We start from the raw sequence: 17,062 nt of genomic DNA, 5'->3' as shown, positions 1-17,062 counted from the left end.
TTTCAATTATCCCCTGGGTTCAAGAGTTGGCCAGCTGCGATGGCGGATACTTGGATCTCTGGCCCGGTGCTAAAATAGGGAAAGAAAATTTTCCTCCTCCTGTTTTTTTTTTCCTGGCTCCTTGCTGGACTGGCCCCTCACTCTTGGTTCAGAATTCCAGGCTGGCTTTCAAGGCCGTCCATCCCTTCCATGTGACCATGCGCCTCAGTCTCCCAAAATGAAGAGTTCCTAAAGCCACCTTTTTGGCAGCCACGTCAAACATCCTGGGTTTCAAGCCTTCTTTGGCCAACAGCCGATCCTACCCCTCTGGGTAAATATGAGAGCTTTCTGAGGCATTGACCATGGAGACCGAGAAGCCAAGACCAAAGGCATTTTCCTCTCCTCCCTGCTCTCCCACACCTCCCCGACCCATCCTAACACACCATGAGTCAACTCAGTGTATCAGGGGCCTTAGAAAGCAGGTAACTTCCTCCCCACCTCCAGCTGGAAATGACATTTTCTGGGCAGTGAAGCTAGCTTCAGGCTTGATGTTAAACTCTTTCTTCATCCAGCTTCTCAAAACCTTCATTTTTCAACTTATAGGGCAAAGTGAAATTGAAGTTAAAGATAGCTGATTTGTTTGTACATCAAAATAAAAGCCTCTAGCGAGCTCCCGAATGACTCTCTTGACCCTCAGCTCAGTAGCCACAAGGAGCAGGGGCTCATCATCCTTCTTCTTTCAGAAACTGTCCCTGCAGAGGTAGGCCCTGGGCGGGGACTCTCCAAGCCCAACTCAGGACCAGTCTTCGACACTAAGCCAGGTTACGAGGGCAAGCGAGAGAATAAAAGCAAGAGTCACCCTTTCATTGGTCCCTCAGAGTCCGAAGAAGGAGCCTCAGAATGGTGGCTGGTTGGTCTTGCTTCTCTGGCAGAGCCCAGTGAAACCCAGTTTATTAGGGGCTGCTGAACTCCAGGTCCACGGTGTGAGGGAACTGACATGAAACAATTATGGAGACTGGGGGAAGCAAGAGGTTGAGGCCCAGGGAGAGAGAAAAGCTTCTGCTCACAGGCTTGGATGCCTGAAGACAGGTACGGCTTTTTTCCAAGCAAGAAAGAAACAGCCATGAGAGCGGCATGCTGGCGATTTGTGCCTCCTCAGCAGTAAGAATGCCCCTCCAGGGGAGGTCTACGCTACAGGTGTGTAAAGACTGGCAGGTGGCCATCTTGTCACACTGGAATCGGTGGGCAGCAAGCAGGTCCTGGAAAAAGCTTCTCCCCTCAGGGGCTGGTAGCGCAGAGGCTTGGCTTTCACACTAAAGTACATCACAACAAGATGCTGAAGCAACTAGACTACCAAGAGGAGGTCCTGTCAGCAAAGGAGCAGCAAGAGGCCTCTGACAGGATTTGGCACAGGGCAAGAAGCAGATGATAGGCCTTCCAATCCTGGGAAGTAATTGAATGTCCACGCTCTCCTGAAAGGAAGTCCAGTGATTTCAGCCACACATGCAAGGACAGAGGGGCTGAACTTGGGATCCGCCTCTAAGGAACAACAAGCTTCGGGTTCCAGATCCCAACCGGGGTGAAAGCAGTAACCGGGACAGAAACAGAACAGAGGAAACTCTAGGACTCATTTCTCCTCCATGAGTTAGGAAGGGCCCACCCTGGAGATACTGATGAAAGAAGAAAAATGAGCGCTGGAGTGAGGCAGGACCATTTCGGGTCAGAAACAGGAAAGCTGAGGAAGTGGTCAAAGGTGAGAACAGAATCTACATATCTAAGAGTCTAGCTGACTGCTGGGGGGTGGAAGAGGAAGGCAGTGAAGAAGAGGAACCTTTCTACTGAGCAACAGGATTGGACAGGAGAAATCGAGGTCGCTAGTTCGACTCAGCTGAACTAAGAGATCAGGCAGATATGCTCTTCAGACTCAGCAAAAGAGCTTAGTGGAGGTGATTGGTCAAAGCAAGGATGTCAAGCAGATGCAGTAGGGTAGTGATCTGGGTAGATACACCCGAGAAAGAGCGTCACTGAAGAGACAGGATGACAGGACACACACATACATAGAATTTTGCCTCTGGGAAAGGCCCAAACAGAGATAAATCCATTTGGAAATAGTTATCCAAAATGCCTAAGAGTTGTCTTCTGAAATGCCGTAAACTCAGCTGAGTTTGCAGAACACTTACGGAAGGGCATTTGGTCATACCGGCTGCCACACTGGCATTGCTCCCTCGTTCTTTGCTCACTCCTTGGTGGCAGGAATGGAGGGATATGCTGTCATCTGGCTGAACTGTGAGATGCTGGTTATTGCATCACGAGGCTCTCCAACACCTCAGAGCGTAAACTCAGAAAATTCAGTGAGGCAGAAAAACACTTACTCAAACAGCATGAAATGACTAATATTCTCTAGGGGCATGTATTGAATTCAATACATGCTCCTTTGCCTTTTAAAGGAAATATTATTGCACAAGGTCCTGTATTTTAATGGAAAGAGGAGGTAGGACTGCCACGATTTCAAACACATAGATGATTTCCAATCTACACAGTCCTGAAAGACATCTGGGAAAAATGTGCCTAACTCCTTAGCTTTTAAACACCTCTGGATCATCTCTTAGTAAGATGCTAAATCAATCCTGGGGAAACTGAGTCTGGGTCAGGGTAAATCTACCAGTATTCCTTAGACCTCATGACACTTGACCTACCTATAGGATCCAGAATTCCAAGGATTCTAGCTCCTCTCAGAGGTTTTCTTAGTGACCTAAGCCACATGGGGCAGATGGATGGTGGGAAGACGTGGAAATTTATTATTCTCTTTTTTCTGTTACTGAGAGCCACAGTAGAACATTACAGGGTCATTCGGAAAATATCTTCTACACCTTTAAGTCTGTAAATCCAGTAAGACAGGATTATCTAAATGAAAATGCTGCTAGCTATTACAATCTTTAGCATTTCCTTAATGAATGGATTAATTGTTTGGAGACAAGGGAATTAGTACATTGGTTCTAGAGAAATGCAATTATTAAAGAATGGAAAATTTGGGGCTGAGAACCAGTTCTCACTGAGGATGCAGGTGGCCTGTATCCAAGGCTATTATTCCCATTTCCTCTCCTCTGTCCTTCTCCTCTAAAAATGATCTGCCATATTAGAGGAGCCTTGTGGTTATGAGAGTGTGGGCCCACTATTAATAACATCTTCCTTTTGAGAGTAAGTTTTTAATCAATTAGTGAATAGCCTAGAGAAGCAGTGTGATCTAGTGGAAAGAGAGTGGCCTGCGAGTCAGAGGACTTGGATTCACATAGTCGCCTGCTGTGGCAACTGTGACCTTGGGCTAGTCACTTAACTTCCCTATGCTTCAGTTACTTCAGCGTGGCTCAGTGGACAGAGCCCGGGCTTGGGAGTCAGAGGTCATGGGTTCGAATCCCAGATCTGCCACTTGTCAGCTGTGTGACTGTGGGCAAGTCACTTAGCTTCTCTGTGCCTCAGTTACCTCATCTGTCAAATGGGGATTAACTGTGAGCCTCACGTGGGACAACCTGATGACCCTGTCTCTTCCCCAGTGCTTAGAACAGTGCTCTGCACATAGTAAGCGCTTAACAAATACCAACATTATTATTCATCTGTAAAATGGGGATTAAATGCTACTTTCTCTTATTTGGCCTGTGAGCCCAATGTGGGACAGGGACTGTGTTCAATGGGATTATTTTATCTCTACCCCAGTGCTTAATACAATGCTTGGCACATAATAAACACTTAGCATGTTCCATAATTATTATTATAGCCTACTGTAACTATCCCTTTGCTTTGGGAGACATTACCTGCTGTTCCAAACCTGGTAGACTTTACTCTCTGTTTTTGAAGTTCAGTATTTTGAAAGTGGCTTCATATGGCTCCTTCAAAATTTAATATTCATAAGTCATGAGGCAATCATTACCAAGTTGGAGCCTTTATTTACAACTGATTGAGCGTGCTTCAAAATGATAACTTATGAAGCAGAAAGATCATCACTCGAGTGATTTCCGAAACCCATAGACAAAAGGCCTTTGTCTATGAAGGGGATTGCATTTTACTGAAAAATTAGCCATCTTAGCTTTGAGTTATTTCTAGGCTCTTTGGAGCTTTGGGTAATCAGCAAGGACATTTAGGTCAAGTAGGGCTTCCTTTCCAGTAGAGCCTTACTAACTCTCACCAGGCCAAGTTGCAAACCCAGTTAATCTCTGAAATAACCCCAGACAAGCCTCAGCTCATTCCTCAACAGATATTTAATCACTGAGTTTCTTAAGGTTTCACAGTTTCTGCTCTACACGTTTCAAAATGTTTTTCGTTCAAATAAATTCCAATAATCATAAGTTAACTAAAGTAAGTAGGTGATACGAACCTTAGCATTTTCACAATGTTCTTATTCCCCACCAGGGAGGTAAAATGGGTTCCTCTTTTCGCGACTCTTGGACATTGTGATCTTTAGTTAGACTCTACTGTAGGTTGCATCTACTTTAGGGAAGCAAGCCAGCTAAGAATCCGATTATAGGGACAAATGGGCCTTCTCTATCGCTGTGGTATTTGTTAAGTGCTTACTATGTACCAGGCACTGTACTAAGCACTAAGTACTTGTACTAAGTACCAGCAAATTGGGTTGGATGCAGTCTCAATTCCCATTTTCAGATGAGGTAATTGAGGCCAAGTGAAGTGACTTATCCAAGGTCACACAGCAGACAAGCGGCAGAGCCTGGATTAGAATCCACAACCTTCTGACTCCCAGGCCTGTGCTCTATCCACTATGCCATGCTGCTGCCCACGGTCACGCAGCAGACAAGTGGGAGAGCTGGGACTAGAACCCATGTCCTCTGATTCCCAGGCCCGGGCTTCATATTAGGTCATGCTGCTGCTTCTTTTCAGTAGCTTTTGTGGGCTCCTCCTCTGCTTCCCACTCTCTGATAGTGGGTATCTCTCAAGGCTCAGTTCTGGGTCCCCTTCTCTTGTCCATTTATACCCTCTCCCATGGAGAACTCATTCACTCCGACAGCTTCAACCACCATCACTAAGAAGCAGGGCGGCCTAGTGCATCTAGCACGGGCCTGGGAGTCGGAACGGGCCTGCAGAAACGATCTGGGCATGTCACTCCAGCAGAAACGATCTGGGCATGTCACTCCCTTTCTTAAACAACTCCAGTGGTTGCCTATCAACCTCCGCTCCAAACAAAAACTCCTCACTCTAGGCTTCAAGGCTCTACATCACCTTGCCCCTTCCTACCTCTCCTCCCTTCTCTCTTTCTACCGCCCACCCCACACGCTCCGCTCCTCCGCCGCCCACCTCCTCACCGTCCCTCGGTCTCGCCTATCCCGCCGTCGACCCCCGGGCCACATCCTCCCACGGTCCTGGAACGCCCTCCCTCCTCACCTCCGCCAAACTGATTCTCTTCCCCTCTTCAAAACCCTACTTAAAACTCACCTCCTCCAAGAGGCCTTCCCACACTGAGCTCCTCTACTCCCTCTACCACCCCCCCTTCACCTCTCCGCAGCTAAACCCTCTTTTCCTCTGCTCCTCCCCCTCTCCCTTCCCATCCCCTCAGCACTGTACTCGTCCACTCAACTGTATATATTTCCATTACCCTATTTATTTTGTTAATGAATTGTACATTGCCTTGATTCTATTTAGTTGCCATTGTTTTTACGAGATGTTCTTCCCCTTGACTCTATTTATTGCCATTGTTCTTGTCTGTCCGTCTCCCCCGATTAGACCGTAAGCCCGTCAAACGGCAGGGACCGTCTCTGTTGCCGACTTGTTCATTCCAAGCGCTTAGTACAGTGCTCTGCACATAGTAAGCACTCAATAAATACTATTGAATGAATGAATGAATGGAGGGAGCTGGGTTCTAATTCCAGCTCTGCTACCTTGCTGTGTGACCTTTGGCAAATTGCTTCACTTCTCCGCACCTCAGTTACCTCTTCCGTAAAATGGAGAGTAGCATTACATGTCCTTTGTGGGACATGGACTGTGTCCAACCTGATTAGCTTGTAATAATAATGATGGTATTTGTTAAGCACTAAGCACTAAGCACCAAGCACTATTCTAAGCAGTGGAGCTGTTCTAAGCACTGTATTTACTCCAGCATTTTTACGATACTTAGCACATAATAAACATTTAACAAATACCATTAAAAACAGACAAAAAATTAGGCCGATTATCCTCACAGTGACCTCTTTCCTTCTCTGCAGTCTCACATTTCCTCCCTTCTTCCTGCCAAATCTCTGTCCTTCCCACACTTTCCCACCGCTGTAAACACCACCACTACCCCTCCTGTCTGTAACCTCGGCATTATCTTAAACTCACCTCTCTCATTCAGCCGACATATTGTCACCAAGTCCTGTCTCCAGCAAATCTCTAGAATCTATCCCTTCCTCTCCAACAAACTACGACCACCCTGATTTTATCCCACCTTGGCTACTGCATCAGCTTCCTTGCTGGCCTCCCTGTTTCCAGTCTCTCCCCTCTCCATGCCACACTTTATTCTGCTGCCCAGATCAATCTCTCTTAAAATACATTTGGTCCATCTCTCCCCACTCCTCAAAGTCCTCCAATGGTTGCTCATTCCTCTCTGCGTAAAAAATAATCTCTACCATTTGTTTTAAGGTATTCAGTCATCATTCCCATCCAATTTGCCTTGCTGACCTCCTATTACAACCCAGCCTGCACAATCTGCTGCTCTGATGCCAACCTACTCACTGTTCCTCGATCTCCCCTATTCTGTTGCCAACCCCTTGCTCATATCCTCTGTCTAACCAGGCATTCCCTCTCCTTACATATCTGAAAGACCACCACTCTCCCCACCTTCAAAACCATCCTAAAATCAAATCTCCAAGAGGACTTCTCCTGCTCACCCTCTCTTCTGCATCACTTGGATCCTTACCCCTTAAGCACTTAATATTCACCCCACCCTCAGCCCCACAGCACTTAAGTACATACCCCTATAGTCTCTCATTTCCCTTATCTATGATTTAATGACTGCCTTTCCCTCTAGTCTGTAAACTCCTTGTGGGAAGGCACATGTCTATCTACTCTATTGTACTGTACTCTCCAAGGTGCTTAGTACAGTGTTCTACCACAGTAAGCACTCAATAAATACCCTGATTGATCCTTACCCTGAAGGATCTCACACTCTCTAGTCAGGTCAGCTCCACTAAGGAAGCACTTCCCATCAGGGTCCCCAATAAGAAGAAAGAGAGAGAGAGAAACAGAGGAAGAGAGAAAGAAAGGGAGAGAAAAAGTAAGGGAGAAAGAAAGACAAAGGGAGAGAGAAAGACAGAGAGAGAGAAAGAAAGGAAGGCAGAGAAAAAAAGGGAGAGAGAGATAAAAAAGAAAGTTAAGTAAGCACCACCCAGGCCTGCCTGCTGATCATTCTTCTGGAAAGGGGAGAGCCTTTGGACTGCCTGGCCCTGTTTCGATAATCAATCCTCAGATGCACAGGTGGGTCTTAGGTGGCATTTTTCACCAATTCAAGGCAGAGTGTGAGCTTTGGGAAGCGGAAGCCGTGGGCAGCTTTTCAGAGAGTTGGGTGCAGTGCAAATCTCCATCTGTTCCTCAGCTAACTGCATGCCAAGTCACCCCACGGGAGCCAGATGGACTATTCTACGGTTGGCAGCAAGTGGTGACGATGGACCTTAGACTGGGCCAGTCTAAGAAGATGGCTAATTTTGACTCATGCACCGACTCAGTATCACAAGTGATTACTTTCTAGGTGTCGAGCTCAAGCTCTTGCGAGGTTTCTTCTGATCCTTTGTAATTTCCCAAATATGGTCTCCCTGCAATGCAAAGTTGGAATTGGACTCATGAGTGTCCATGAGAATAGCTGTAGGGCAGAGAAATGGCGTCATTGCCTCAGGAATGGAAACTCTGTGTGTCTGTGTGAGTTTATGCATGTGTATGCACGTGTTAGTACAGGCAGAAGCGGGTGGTCCCAACCACTCTATCATAGATTTGGAGAACAGCTTCTTTCCAAGAAATTCTCATGCCCCCAAAGCTCCTCTGCTCCTCTCCTGAATTTCTCCTTGACTCAGCTTATGCTTGGGAAAAGAAGATTGGGCCTCTAGACTAATAGAGCACCCACGGATACCCTCCTAAGGGCAAATAATCCCAGCATTCTTTGGTCCCAGACTTCTTGCAGCTCACTATGTGGCTTTTAATTGTCCTCAGCAGAGTTTTGCAGCTCATTCCTCCTTCCCTCAAGCATGGTCTGGTGGAAAGAGTACAGGACTAGGATTCAGAAGATCTGAGTTCTATTCGCAGCTCCACCACTTGTCTCCTGTGTGATCTTGGACAAGTCACTTAACTTCTCTGTGCCTCACTTTCTTCAGGTGTTAAGTGGGGATTGAATACCTCTTCTTCTTCCTCTGTGGACTATGAACCCTATTGGGTCAGGCACTGTGTCTCATATTACGTTGTGCTAACCCCAGGGGTTATCACAGAGCTTGGCACATAGTCGTCAAGGTTCAACAAATAATCAATGGTATTGGAGTGCTAATTTTGTGTCGAGTACATGTACTGTTTGGGAAAGTACAATATAATAGAGATGGTAGATTTGATCCATGCCCACAAGGAGCTTACAATAAGCAGCACAATTTAGTGTTTACTTCCCCCCGGTTTGGCTTGACTTGCTTCTCGGGAGTTGGAATGTGCTCCATTCCAACTGGGCAGTGTCCTCATCGGGGGCAGATGTCGGCTCTCAGAACCCTGCTAACTCCTTTCCAGGTGCAGGTGCAGAGAGAGGGCAAGAATGGGGAAGGCCTGGATAGGGAGCCCCTTCTTCCACCTGGTCCTCTGCCCTCGACGGGTTGGACCACCTGGGCCGGTAGTCCATGTCCCTGCTTCCAGGCAGGTATCAGTCCCATTAACGGAAGGAAGAGAGGATGGGTTAAGTGTAGGCGGTGAAGTGGACTGATTCCTTTCTGAAAAGAGCAGCCTGGGGCCAGAGAAAATGGAAAGAAACAAAAGCTGAATTTTTAAGAGTTGCCTAGTGTCTTGAACCAATTGCCGAGCCCTTATTACGTTTGGAGTGCTGCACTGAGCGCTTGGGAGAGAATAATAACGGTACAGAACACCATCACTGCCCTTGGGCACCTAGAACCTAACGGAATCAGTCAAGCCAAGCCGACCCTCTCTTTTGAAAGGTTCAGAGATGATCTCTTTCAGTTGTCTGGTGAAGATCCTGAGCTTGAGAGAGGGGCAATGGCATGGTTAAGTGATGAGAACCCAGAAGATGATTACTTAGCTCATTCTTGACCTTCAGAAGGACCTCTCAGCCGATTGAACAGAACACAAACCTGGCTTCTCTTTGGACAGGTTATAGAGCTCGTGTGCCTGGGAGAGGCTTGGGAAGCACAGTCCTGGTACTGAACTCGGTCCAGCAGCAGGTGAAAGTTACTCGCTTCCCGTAAGAGGGAAGGAGGAAATCTGGCTCATGAGAAATGAGAGAAAATCCCGGCACGAGATCCAGAAGGTCTGCGGGGATGGAGAGGAAGCTCCAAAGAGAGGAATGAGGTCTACCTGACTCATGGGAGAGTCTCTCCTTATAGCATGCTGTCAGTGGTTCGGCGACTATTCTTCCCTGCTTGCCATGCGGGGGGTAAGCTGTGCCCCCTTAATTTCATTGGACAGTGGCTTGGTCTGGTGGTTATTGAGGGGGGTGTCTTGATCCTGTCCAGGAACACCTCCTCTGTCTTCCAAGAGGATACTTTACAGTTGGTTCTATTTAGAGAGCTACTTTGTCCTTGAAGATATCCTGGTTGTTCCACCACATGCATCACTTCCACTGCTTTGTCTCGTGCATAGTAGACCAAAAGGGTAAGAGGGTTGGAGACCAGAAGGAACTGGAAAACAAACTCTTCCTCACTATTCCTTCCAGACCTCAGCTCCAGAAGTCTTGGCATACCATTAAGTTATTTTTACCCCAGCTCCGGGATGGCCATTTCAAGAGGCAGCAACTGGCTTGAGCCCAGAGAGGTAGGATTTAGGCAGCAGGGCAGAACAGTGGGTTGCCACTAGTGACCAAACCAGGGGGCTGAGACTGACTTGAGCGTGAAAAGCCAGTGGGAAATCCTGACGAACATAAACCACATCCTTCAGGGACCAGCACCTCCGCTGCAGAAAGAGCTTGAGATGGCCTTCAACCCAGGGGAAAGTGATCCTGGAGGTCTGACCTTACCATGTCACCCTGGATTGCAGGCTCATGGACTTTGATGTATGTTTGACAAATAAAAAAGCAACCTCTTCTAGCCAAAAGAGCAGATTAAAATATCAAGGGGTGGGGGGAGGGGTGTGTGTGTGTGTGTAGAGACTGGGCCTCTAGTGTGTTGTGAGTCTCTAACACATTGTGAGCTTTCAAATATGAAACCCCAGGGACGATTCTGGAAGTCTTCTGGGAACGCTTAAACTGGTGGTGGCAATAGGGGTCTGGACGCAGCCCACAGGTGGCTGAGCCCCCAATTAAACCTGGTGGGAGAATCATGGCTAATGGGCTAGGAGAGTTGGTTCATGAATAAACCCAGGAGTGAAAAGAGATCTATGGCTTTTTAGGATTATTTCTGGCTCAGCCCTTAGGATTAGGAAAATCCCAGAGAGGACTCTCTCCTCTCATCCTGAGGAATCTTCCAGACTGCCCATGGCCTGTGTTCCCTGATTATTACTTCTTTAGTTAGGGAAGGTCTGAGGCAGAGAAGACTCACGATGGGTAGAGTGAGAAGAAACCTGGGATTCCTGAGGTAAGAATGGTAAGAATGTAATCGCTAACTAGTCACAGGTACCAAATCCCCTACTCACTCTAAAACCTCTTACCCGATCTTTTCTTGGCTCAGTGTTAACAGAAAGAGATATTATTTTTTTTTCCTCCCAAGGCTTACCCAAGATGGCAATGGAAGTGTCGCCACCCCCTTCAAACCACTTGAACCCCTTACCTTGGTGGAAGGAGACATACACAAATCTCTCTTTAAGCTCTTGGATGTGCCGGTAGTTGTTAACCATTTCCAAGGGGGAAGGGTCATCCATGAGCGTGCAGTAGAGAGCTGTCTCCAGGGCCAGCAGCTGTGGGGAGCGAACAGACACAGGACTTCAGTTGCCATTACCGGCGGAGTGGAGAGGGCCCGGATTTGGATCTGCTCACTTAGCCCTGTATGGTGAGGAGGGCGCTCAGCTTTGGCCTGCCTCTCTCCCTCCTGGGATTCTGGATGGATTTTAGCCAACACTACACAACCGGGGCACGGTTCCCTACGTTTTCCCCTTCTCAACCCATCACCACAGCTATTTCCAGGCCAGTCAATCAAGAAGTAGTTAAGTTCCCACTAGATGCCGGCCTCTTTAGCGCCAGTGTGGTTAAACTCTATGTTAGGGTTGATGTTGGAATGTATTCTGGGAGATCTGGGGGGATCAAAAGGGAATATTGATTTTTCCTGTGGGTAAACTCTGCCCATAGTCACACAGAAAAATGATAGAAAGACCAGGATTGGATTTCAGGACCACAGATTGGAGGTTCTCAACTAAAAGCTTCATGAGGACCCACAGCAGGAACAAGTAATCACCAGGAGGGACCATGAGCTCATTCGCTATGATCATTTGCTAGAGAAGCAGCGTGGCTCAGTGGAAAGAGCACAGGCTTGGGAGTCAGAGGTCATGAGTTCGAATCCTGGCTCTGCCACTTGTCAGCTGTGTGACTGTGGGCAGGTCACTTAACTTCTCTGTGCCTCAGTTACCTCATCTGTAAAATGGGGATTAACTGTGAGCCTCACGTGAGACAACCTGATTACCCTGTATCTACCCCAGTGCTGAGAACAGTGCTCTGCACATAGTAAGCGCTTAACAAATACCAATGTTATTATTATTACTATTATGATCTGGTGCTAATTTTCATAACCCTGCATTGATAGGGGATGGTTTCAGCAGTTTTAGAGTTAATGCATTACCTCAGAAAGACAGGCATTTGCTCTGGGAATTTCTTGGCATTCTCCCTCCCTTCCATCCAATCTTTTTTAAAATTATTATTATTATTATAATTTAAGTGCTTACTATGTGCCAGTCACTATACTAAGTGATGGGGGTGAAGAGAAGCAAATCTAGTTAGACATAGTCCCTGTCCTGCATGGGGCTCACAGTCTTAATCCCCATTTTACAGAGGAGGGAATTTAGGCACAGAAATGTGAAGCGATTTGCCTACAGCCACACAGTAGACAAGTGGCGGAGCCAGGATTAGAACCCATGACCTTCTGACTCCCAGGCCCATGCTCTATCCACTATGTCATAAGACCGCAATGGGAAGGGAACGTGTTTCCCAAATTCATTATTATTATTATTGTACTTGTTAAGCACTTAATATAGCCTGGGGCACGGGAAGTTCAGGACCCCGGGGGTTGCAACCCAGCTGGGAACTTGCCTGGTCCTGGGAAATCCTGATGGGGTTTCGAAAGACAGTCCAGAGAACGCTGGGATAACAGGGAGGGGTGGTCAGGGAGCCATTGTAGCGGTAATACTCATCCAGCCGGTCAGGGAGGAGTTCTTGGATATCAAAACCCTGGATGGAGACTTTCTGGTCTGAAGGAGACACAATTCACATGTCACGCTGTTCCAGGCAGGTGCAGCAGGAATGCTATGGATCAGAGTTTTGGGGGAAACGATGGGCCGAGGTTCCCGGGTTACAACAAAGATGGGAAGACTGACAGTGAGAGAGGTGGTGTATTCTAATACGGCATGGGAATAAGAGTCGAGAGACCTGAGTTTTAATCTCAACTCTGCCGCTCTCCTCTTGTTCAACCTTGGATACATTACAACCTCTGTGGACTTCACTTTCCTTCTCTGTAAAATACAGAAAAAAATACCTATTCTCTGTAGTTTTTAGATTATGAGTCCCATGAGGGTTAAGGGCTGTGTCTGATCTGACCACATAGTCGGTGCTGACGTGATCCTAGGGGAATGGTAGCGGCTGCATCCTCAGATTCCGCAGAGATGTCCCTGAAAAGCCATGATGGACAGGATGGAATGGGTTTCCCTTCCCGGCATGGCAGTTGCCCTTCTAGGATGCAGTTTATCCCCTTCAAGATGTACCTGTGCCATTCCTCTGGACTAGCTTTAATGGAGAGTATGTAGTACACACACTTTTGTATGCATGTGAGGCTGTGTGTATATAATCTTCTAGTGCAGTCTGGTTAAAACCTGGATGAAACGTCAGTGGAAGGAAATGAATCCAAGGAATATGGGATAATATTTATCAGCTGTAAAAAGCCACACAGCAGGATATGCATACATATTGATTTCAAAATGCACTGGGCACAGCCCATGACCACCTCCCTCTCCCCCCACCCTTTTCTCTCTCTCTCTCCTCCCCTCCTCCCTCTCTCTCTCCCATCCTAAAACCCTAAGCCTTTTCCTATTAAAACACCCCAGTTTGCCACTGAATTTCCCTTGGCAGCAAAAAATACCCTTTGATTTGGTTTCCAAACATCCCTGCCCCATGAGAAAGGAAAATCCAGACCACATTGCACACAGCTGCCGGAACTGAGGGGCAAACTTTTGCCATTTTTCTAAGTGTCAATCAATCACTGGCATTTATTCAGTGCTTACTGTGTGCAGAGCACTGAACTAAGAACTTGGGAAAGTATAACACAATAGAGTAGGGAGAGTGATTAAAATATTTTTCAGATAGGGGAGGGAATTCTGACAAATCCTCCAGAAAAATGAAGGAGCGAGGTACCCCTGGGGTTACTCACCTTTGTACTTAATGTTCTGAAATTGACTGAAGATCTTATCATATGATGGATTGAAAGGGCCGACCTGCAACACATACCAGACCATTGAACCGTTTGGGCTGAAGGAAAACGAAGGGAATTAAGGTCTGAAACTCTCAAGAAATGAACAGGTCCTTGCTACCCTACTTTTCCCAGATTAGATAGAGTTCCATTCTATGGAAGGTGGCTTTGGCAGAATTTACCGTTAATGGTCAAAGGGCAGGGACTGTCTCTGTTACCGATTTGTCCATTCCAAGCGTTCAGTACAGTGCTCTGCACATAGTAAGCACTCAATAAATACTACTGAATGAATTTAATAATAACTGTGATATTTGTTAAGCATTTACTATATACCAGGCACAGTGCTAAGCGCTGGGGTGGATACGAACAAATCAGTTTCCTTTCTCACATGGGGCTTACAGTCTTAATCCCAGATGAGGTAATTGAGGCACAGAGAAGTGACTTGGCCAAGGTCACCCAGCAGCTACCGGGCAGAGCAGGGTTTAGAACCCAGGTCCTTCTGACTCCCGGGCCCGTGCTCGATCCACTAGGCCATTCTGCTTCTCCATGTTTATTTATCATCAGTGAGCGCAGGACGCTCTACTGAGCACTTGGGAGAGTGCATTAGAGGTAAAAGACACGATGCCTACCCTCAAGAAGTTTACTGTCTAAGAAGGGAGACAGAATGAGACAAAAGTATTTACAGCTTGGGAGGAAAGAGAGGTACAACTTGTTATAACATGAGAATAGAAAGATGGATAAGGGAATAAAAAATTGCTTAAATAGAATGTGTAAATATGTATGTAAGTGCTGTGGATGGCTGCAAGGGCATAGGTGCTGAGGGGATAGGTTGGGAGGATGATCTGAAGAGCGGAAAGTGAATCAGGGAAGGCCTCTTGGAGGTGGAGGAGTTCCCAGTCCATTACCTGAGATGATAATTCTGCTGCTTCAGGCCTGGCAGAAGAGCCTGCTGTCCTGTCGCCGGAAACATTAGCCCTGTGTTTTCTCTTGCACCTGCTTCTTCCAGCGTTATAGTCCGGTTTTTCTCATCTCGCCTATGGGGCCCCTGGATCACCCTCTCAGTGCTCTCGTCTAGGCATTTGAAGCTATTGGGAGGGGATATCTAACCAGAATGTTAGGAAACCCTGCTGCCTCTGCAGGCAGCTCAGTTGGTCATGTCGAGAAGCAGTGTGGCTCAGTGGAAAGAGCCCGGGCTTGGGAGTCAGAGGTCATGGGTTCAAATTCAGGTTCTGCCACTTGTCAGCTGTTTGACTGTGGGCAAGTCACTTAACTTCTCTGTGCCTCAGTTACCTCATCTGTACAATGGGGATTAACTGTGAGCCTCACGTGGGACAACCTGATTACCCTGTATCTACCCCAGCGCTTAGAACAGTGCTCTGCACATAGTAAGCACTTAACAAATACCAACTTTATTATTATGATGATGATGAACCCAGCATATCGGAATAGAAAAAGTCCTATTTGAATTTCTTCCAGGGTACAGAGAAATCAATCGTATTCACTGAGTGCTTACTTTTGGGCAGAGCCTTTTACTAAACACTCAGGAGAGTTCAGTACAATAGAGTTGGTTGAGAAGCAGCATGGCCTAGTGGATAGAGCCCAGGCCTGGGAGTCAGAAAGACCTGGGTTTTGATCCCTGCTCTGCCACTTGTCTGCTGTGTGACCTTGGGGAAGTCATTTCTCTGTTCCTCAGTTAACTCATCTATAAAATGGGGATGAAGACTGTGAGCTCTATATGGGACCGGGACTGTGATAACCAACCTGGTTATCTTGGACCTACCTTAGAGCTTAGTACAGTATTTGGCACATAGTAAGCTTTTAGCAAACACTATCCCCCCAAAAAACAAATAAAAAACGGTGGTAGGTATTTTCCTTGCCCTCATTGAGTTTACATTCTAGAGGAAAGACATGGGTCCCTCCCACACATAGCCTATCCCGTCTGCAGGGCCAGGTGCAGAATCCCTGTTGCACCTGTCCATTTGTAACTTCAAAGATCTAAACCCCCCCAAGATGGGGTTTTAAAGAGGGGAGCAGAGGAGGGCGGGACTAAGCACTGCGTCTTACCTCAATAAGAACGGCCAAAACAGCCAGCCCATCTGGTTTGTCGAATGCCGTCGCTGCATCCGGGTAACGGTCCGAATTGTAATGTACAATGTGTAGCTGCGGTGAGGGAGAGACAGCCGATTAATCATAATAACAACAATAATATTGGCATATCATTAGCATATTATTAGCATCCAGTGGATTCCCCAAACTGGCTGGAACCTGGCTCTTCCACCTAATCCATCCATCAATAGTATCTATTAAGTACTTACTCTATGGAGAGCCCTGTACTAAGCATTTGGGAGAGTACAACAGAGTTATTAGACACGATCCCTGCCCTGCACGATTTTGCAATCCAGCGGGGAAAGCAGACACTAAACTGAATTACAGATCGGAGGAAGTGGTAAAGTATAAAAACTAATACATAACTGCTAAAGGGGATGTGAGGACTCAAGGGCTTAGGTGTGGCTTAACTACCATTCTGTGATCAGTGATCGCTCCCTCTAACCACTGCCATGCTCCTACTGCCCCTGGCCGTGTGCTCTAGGGCGACTGACACCCTCACTTACCATCTCAAATCGGCCCTACCATAGTCCCTGTTCGCTGGGCTTAAAGCTGATCCTCTGTCTAGCCGAGCAAACCTGTAGCATGGCGCTGGGGCTGGAGCCCGGGCCTGAGAGTCGGAAGCCATGGGTTCTAATCCCGCCTCTGCCACTTGTCTGCTGTGTGACCTTGGGCTCGTCACTTCATTTCTCTGTGCCTCGGTTACTTCATCTGTAGAATGAGGATTTAGACTAGGAACCCAATGTGGGACAGGGACTGTGTCCAATCCCATTTGCTTGTATCCACTCCAGAGCTTAGTACAAATACCACAGTTACTGTCTAGACTCTTTCTTATTGGTGGGGTTTGGATTAGAGGTTCTGCATCAGATGGCCCAATTCCAGGGAAATTTCAAGACAGTTATCTTTGGATAATCAGGCATTCTTTTGAAATGCCTCCAAAATTTTCTGCCCATCCTTCTCCAACCTAATCAATTTTTTATCATCTTGGCATCTCTAGCTACGCCTGTCGCTTTTTCCCCTAAAGCCTGGAACCAAGGGTAGGGCCTTACAAAAGGAAACAAATAGAAAGACCTGAGGACGCAATATCTTGCCTCTCACCTCATCTACACCTAATTGACTCCAGGTGCCCTGGCCAGGGGAATCTCCACATGGCAATTAGCCTGAAGTAAATTGCAGGGTATGAGGAGGTTCAGAGAGGGGCA

At 47.0% G+C, this 17,062-nt stretch overlaps 1 protein-coding gene across 2 annotated transcripts in view; it reads right to left on the bottom strand.

Annotated features, from left to right (window-relative positions):
- CA12 (carbonic anhydrase 12) overlaps positions 1 to 17,062 on the bottom strand; it is a 71,405-nt gene that overhangs the window by 6,722 nt on the left and 47,621 nt on the right. For both annotated transcript variants that reach the window (XM_029065719.2, XM_029065718.2), the window contains exons 5-8: positions 15,819 to 15,914; positions 13,716 to 13,779; positions 12,386 to 12,543; positions 10,917 to 11,043 (exon numbers count right to left, since the gene is read on the bottom strand). In XM_029065719.2, coding sequence (XP_028921552.1) covers positions 10,917 to 11,043; positions 12,386 to 12,543; positions 13,716 to 13,779; positions 15,819 to 15,914 — 445 coding nt within the window. The remainder of the gene's footprint in view (positions 1 to 10,916; positions 11,044 to 12,385; positions 12,544 to 13,715; positions 13,780 to 15,818; positions 15,915 to 17,062) is intronic.

The sequence above is a fragment of the Ornithorhynchus anatinus genome, chromosome 5 (assembly GCF_004115215.2).
Source record: "Ornithorhynchus anatinus isolate Pmale09 chromosome 5, mOrnAna1.pri.v4, whole genome shotgun sequence".
In the NCBI taxonomy this organism is placed as follows: domain Eukaryota; kingdom Metazoa; phylum Chordata; class Mammalia; order Monotremata; family Ornithorhynchidae; genus Ornithorhynchus; species Ornithorhynchus anatinus.
This window is presented reverse-complemented; position numbering and strand designations above follow the sequence as displayed.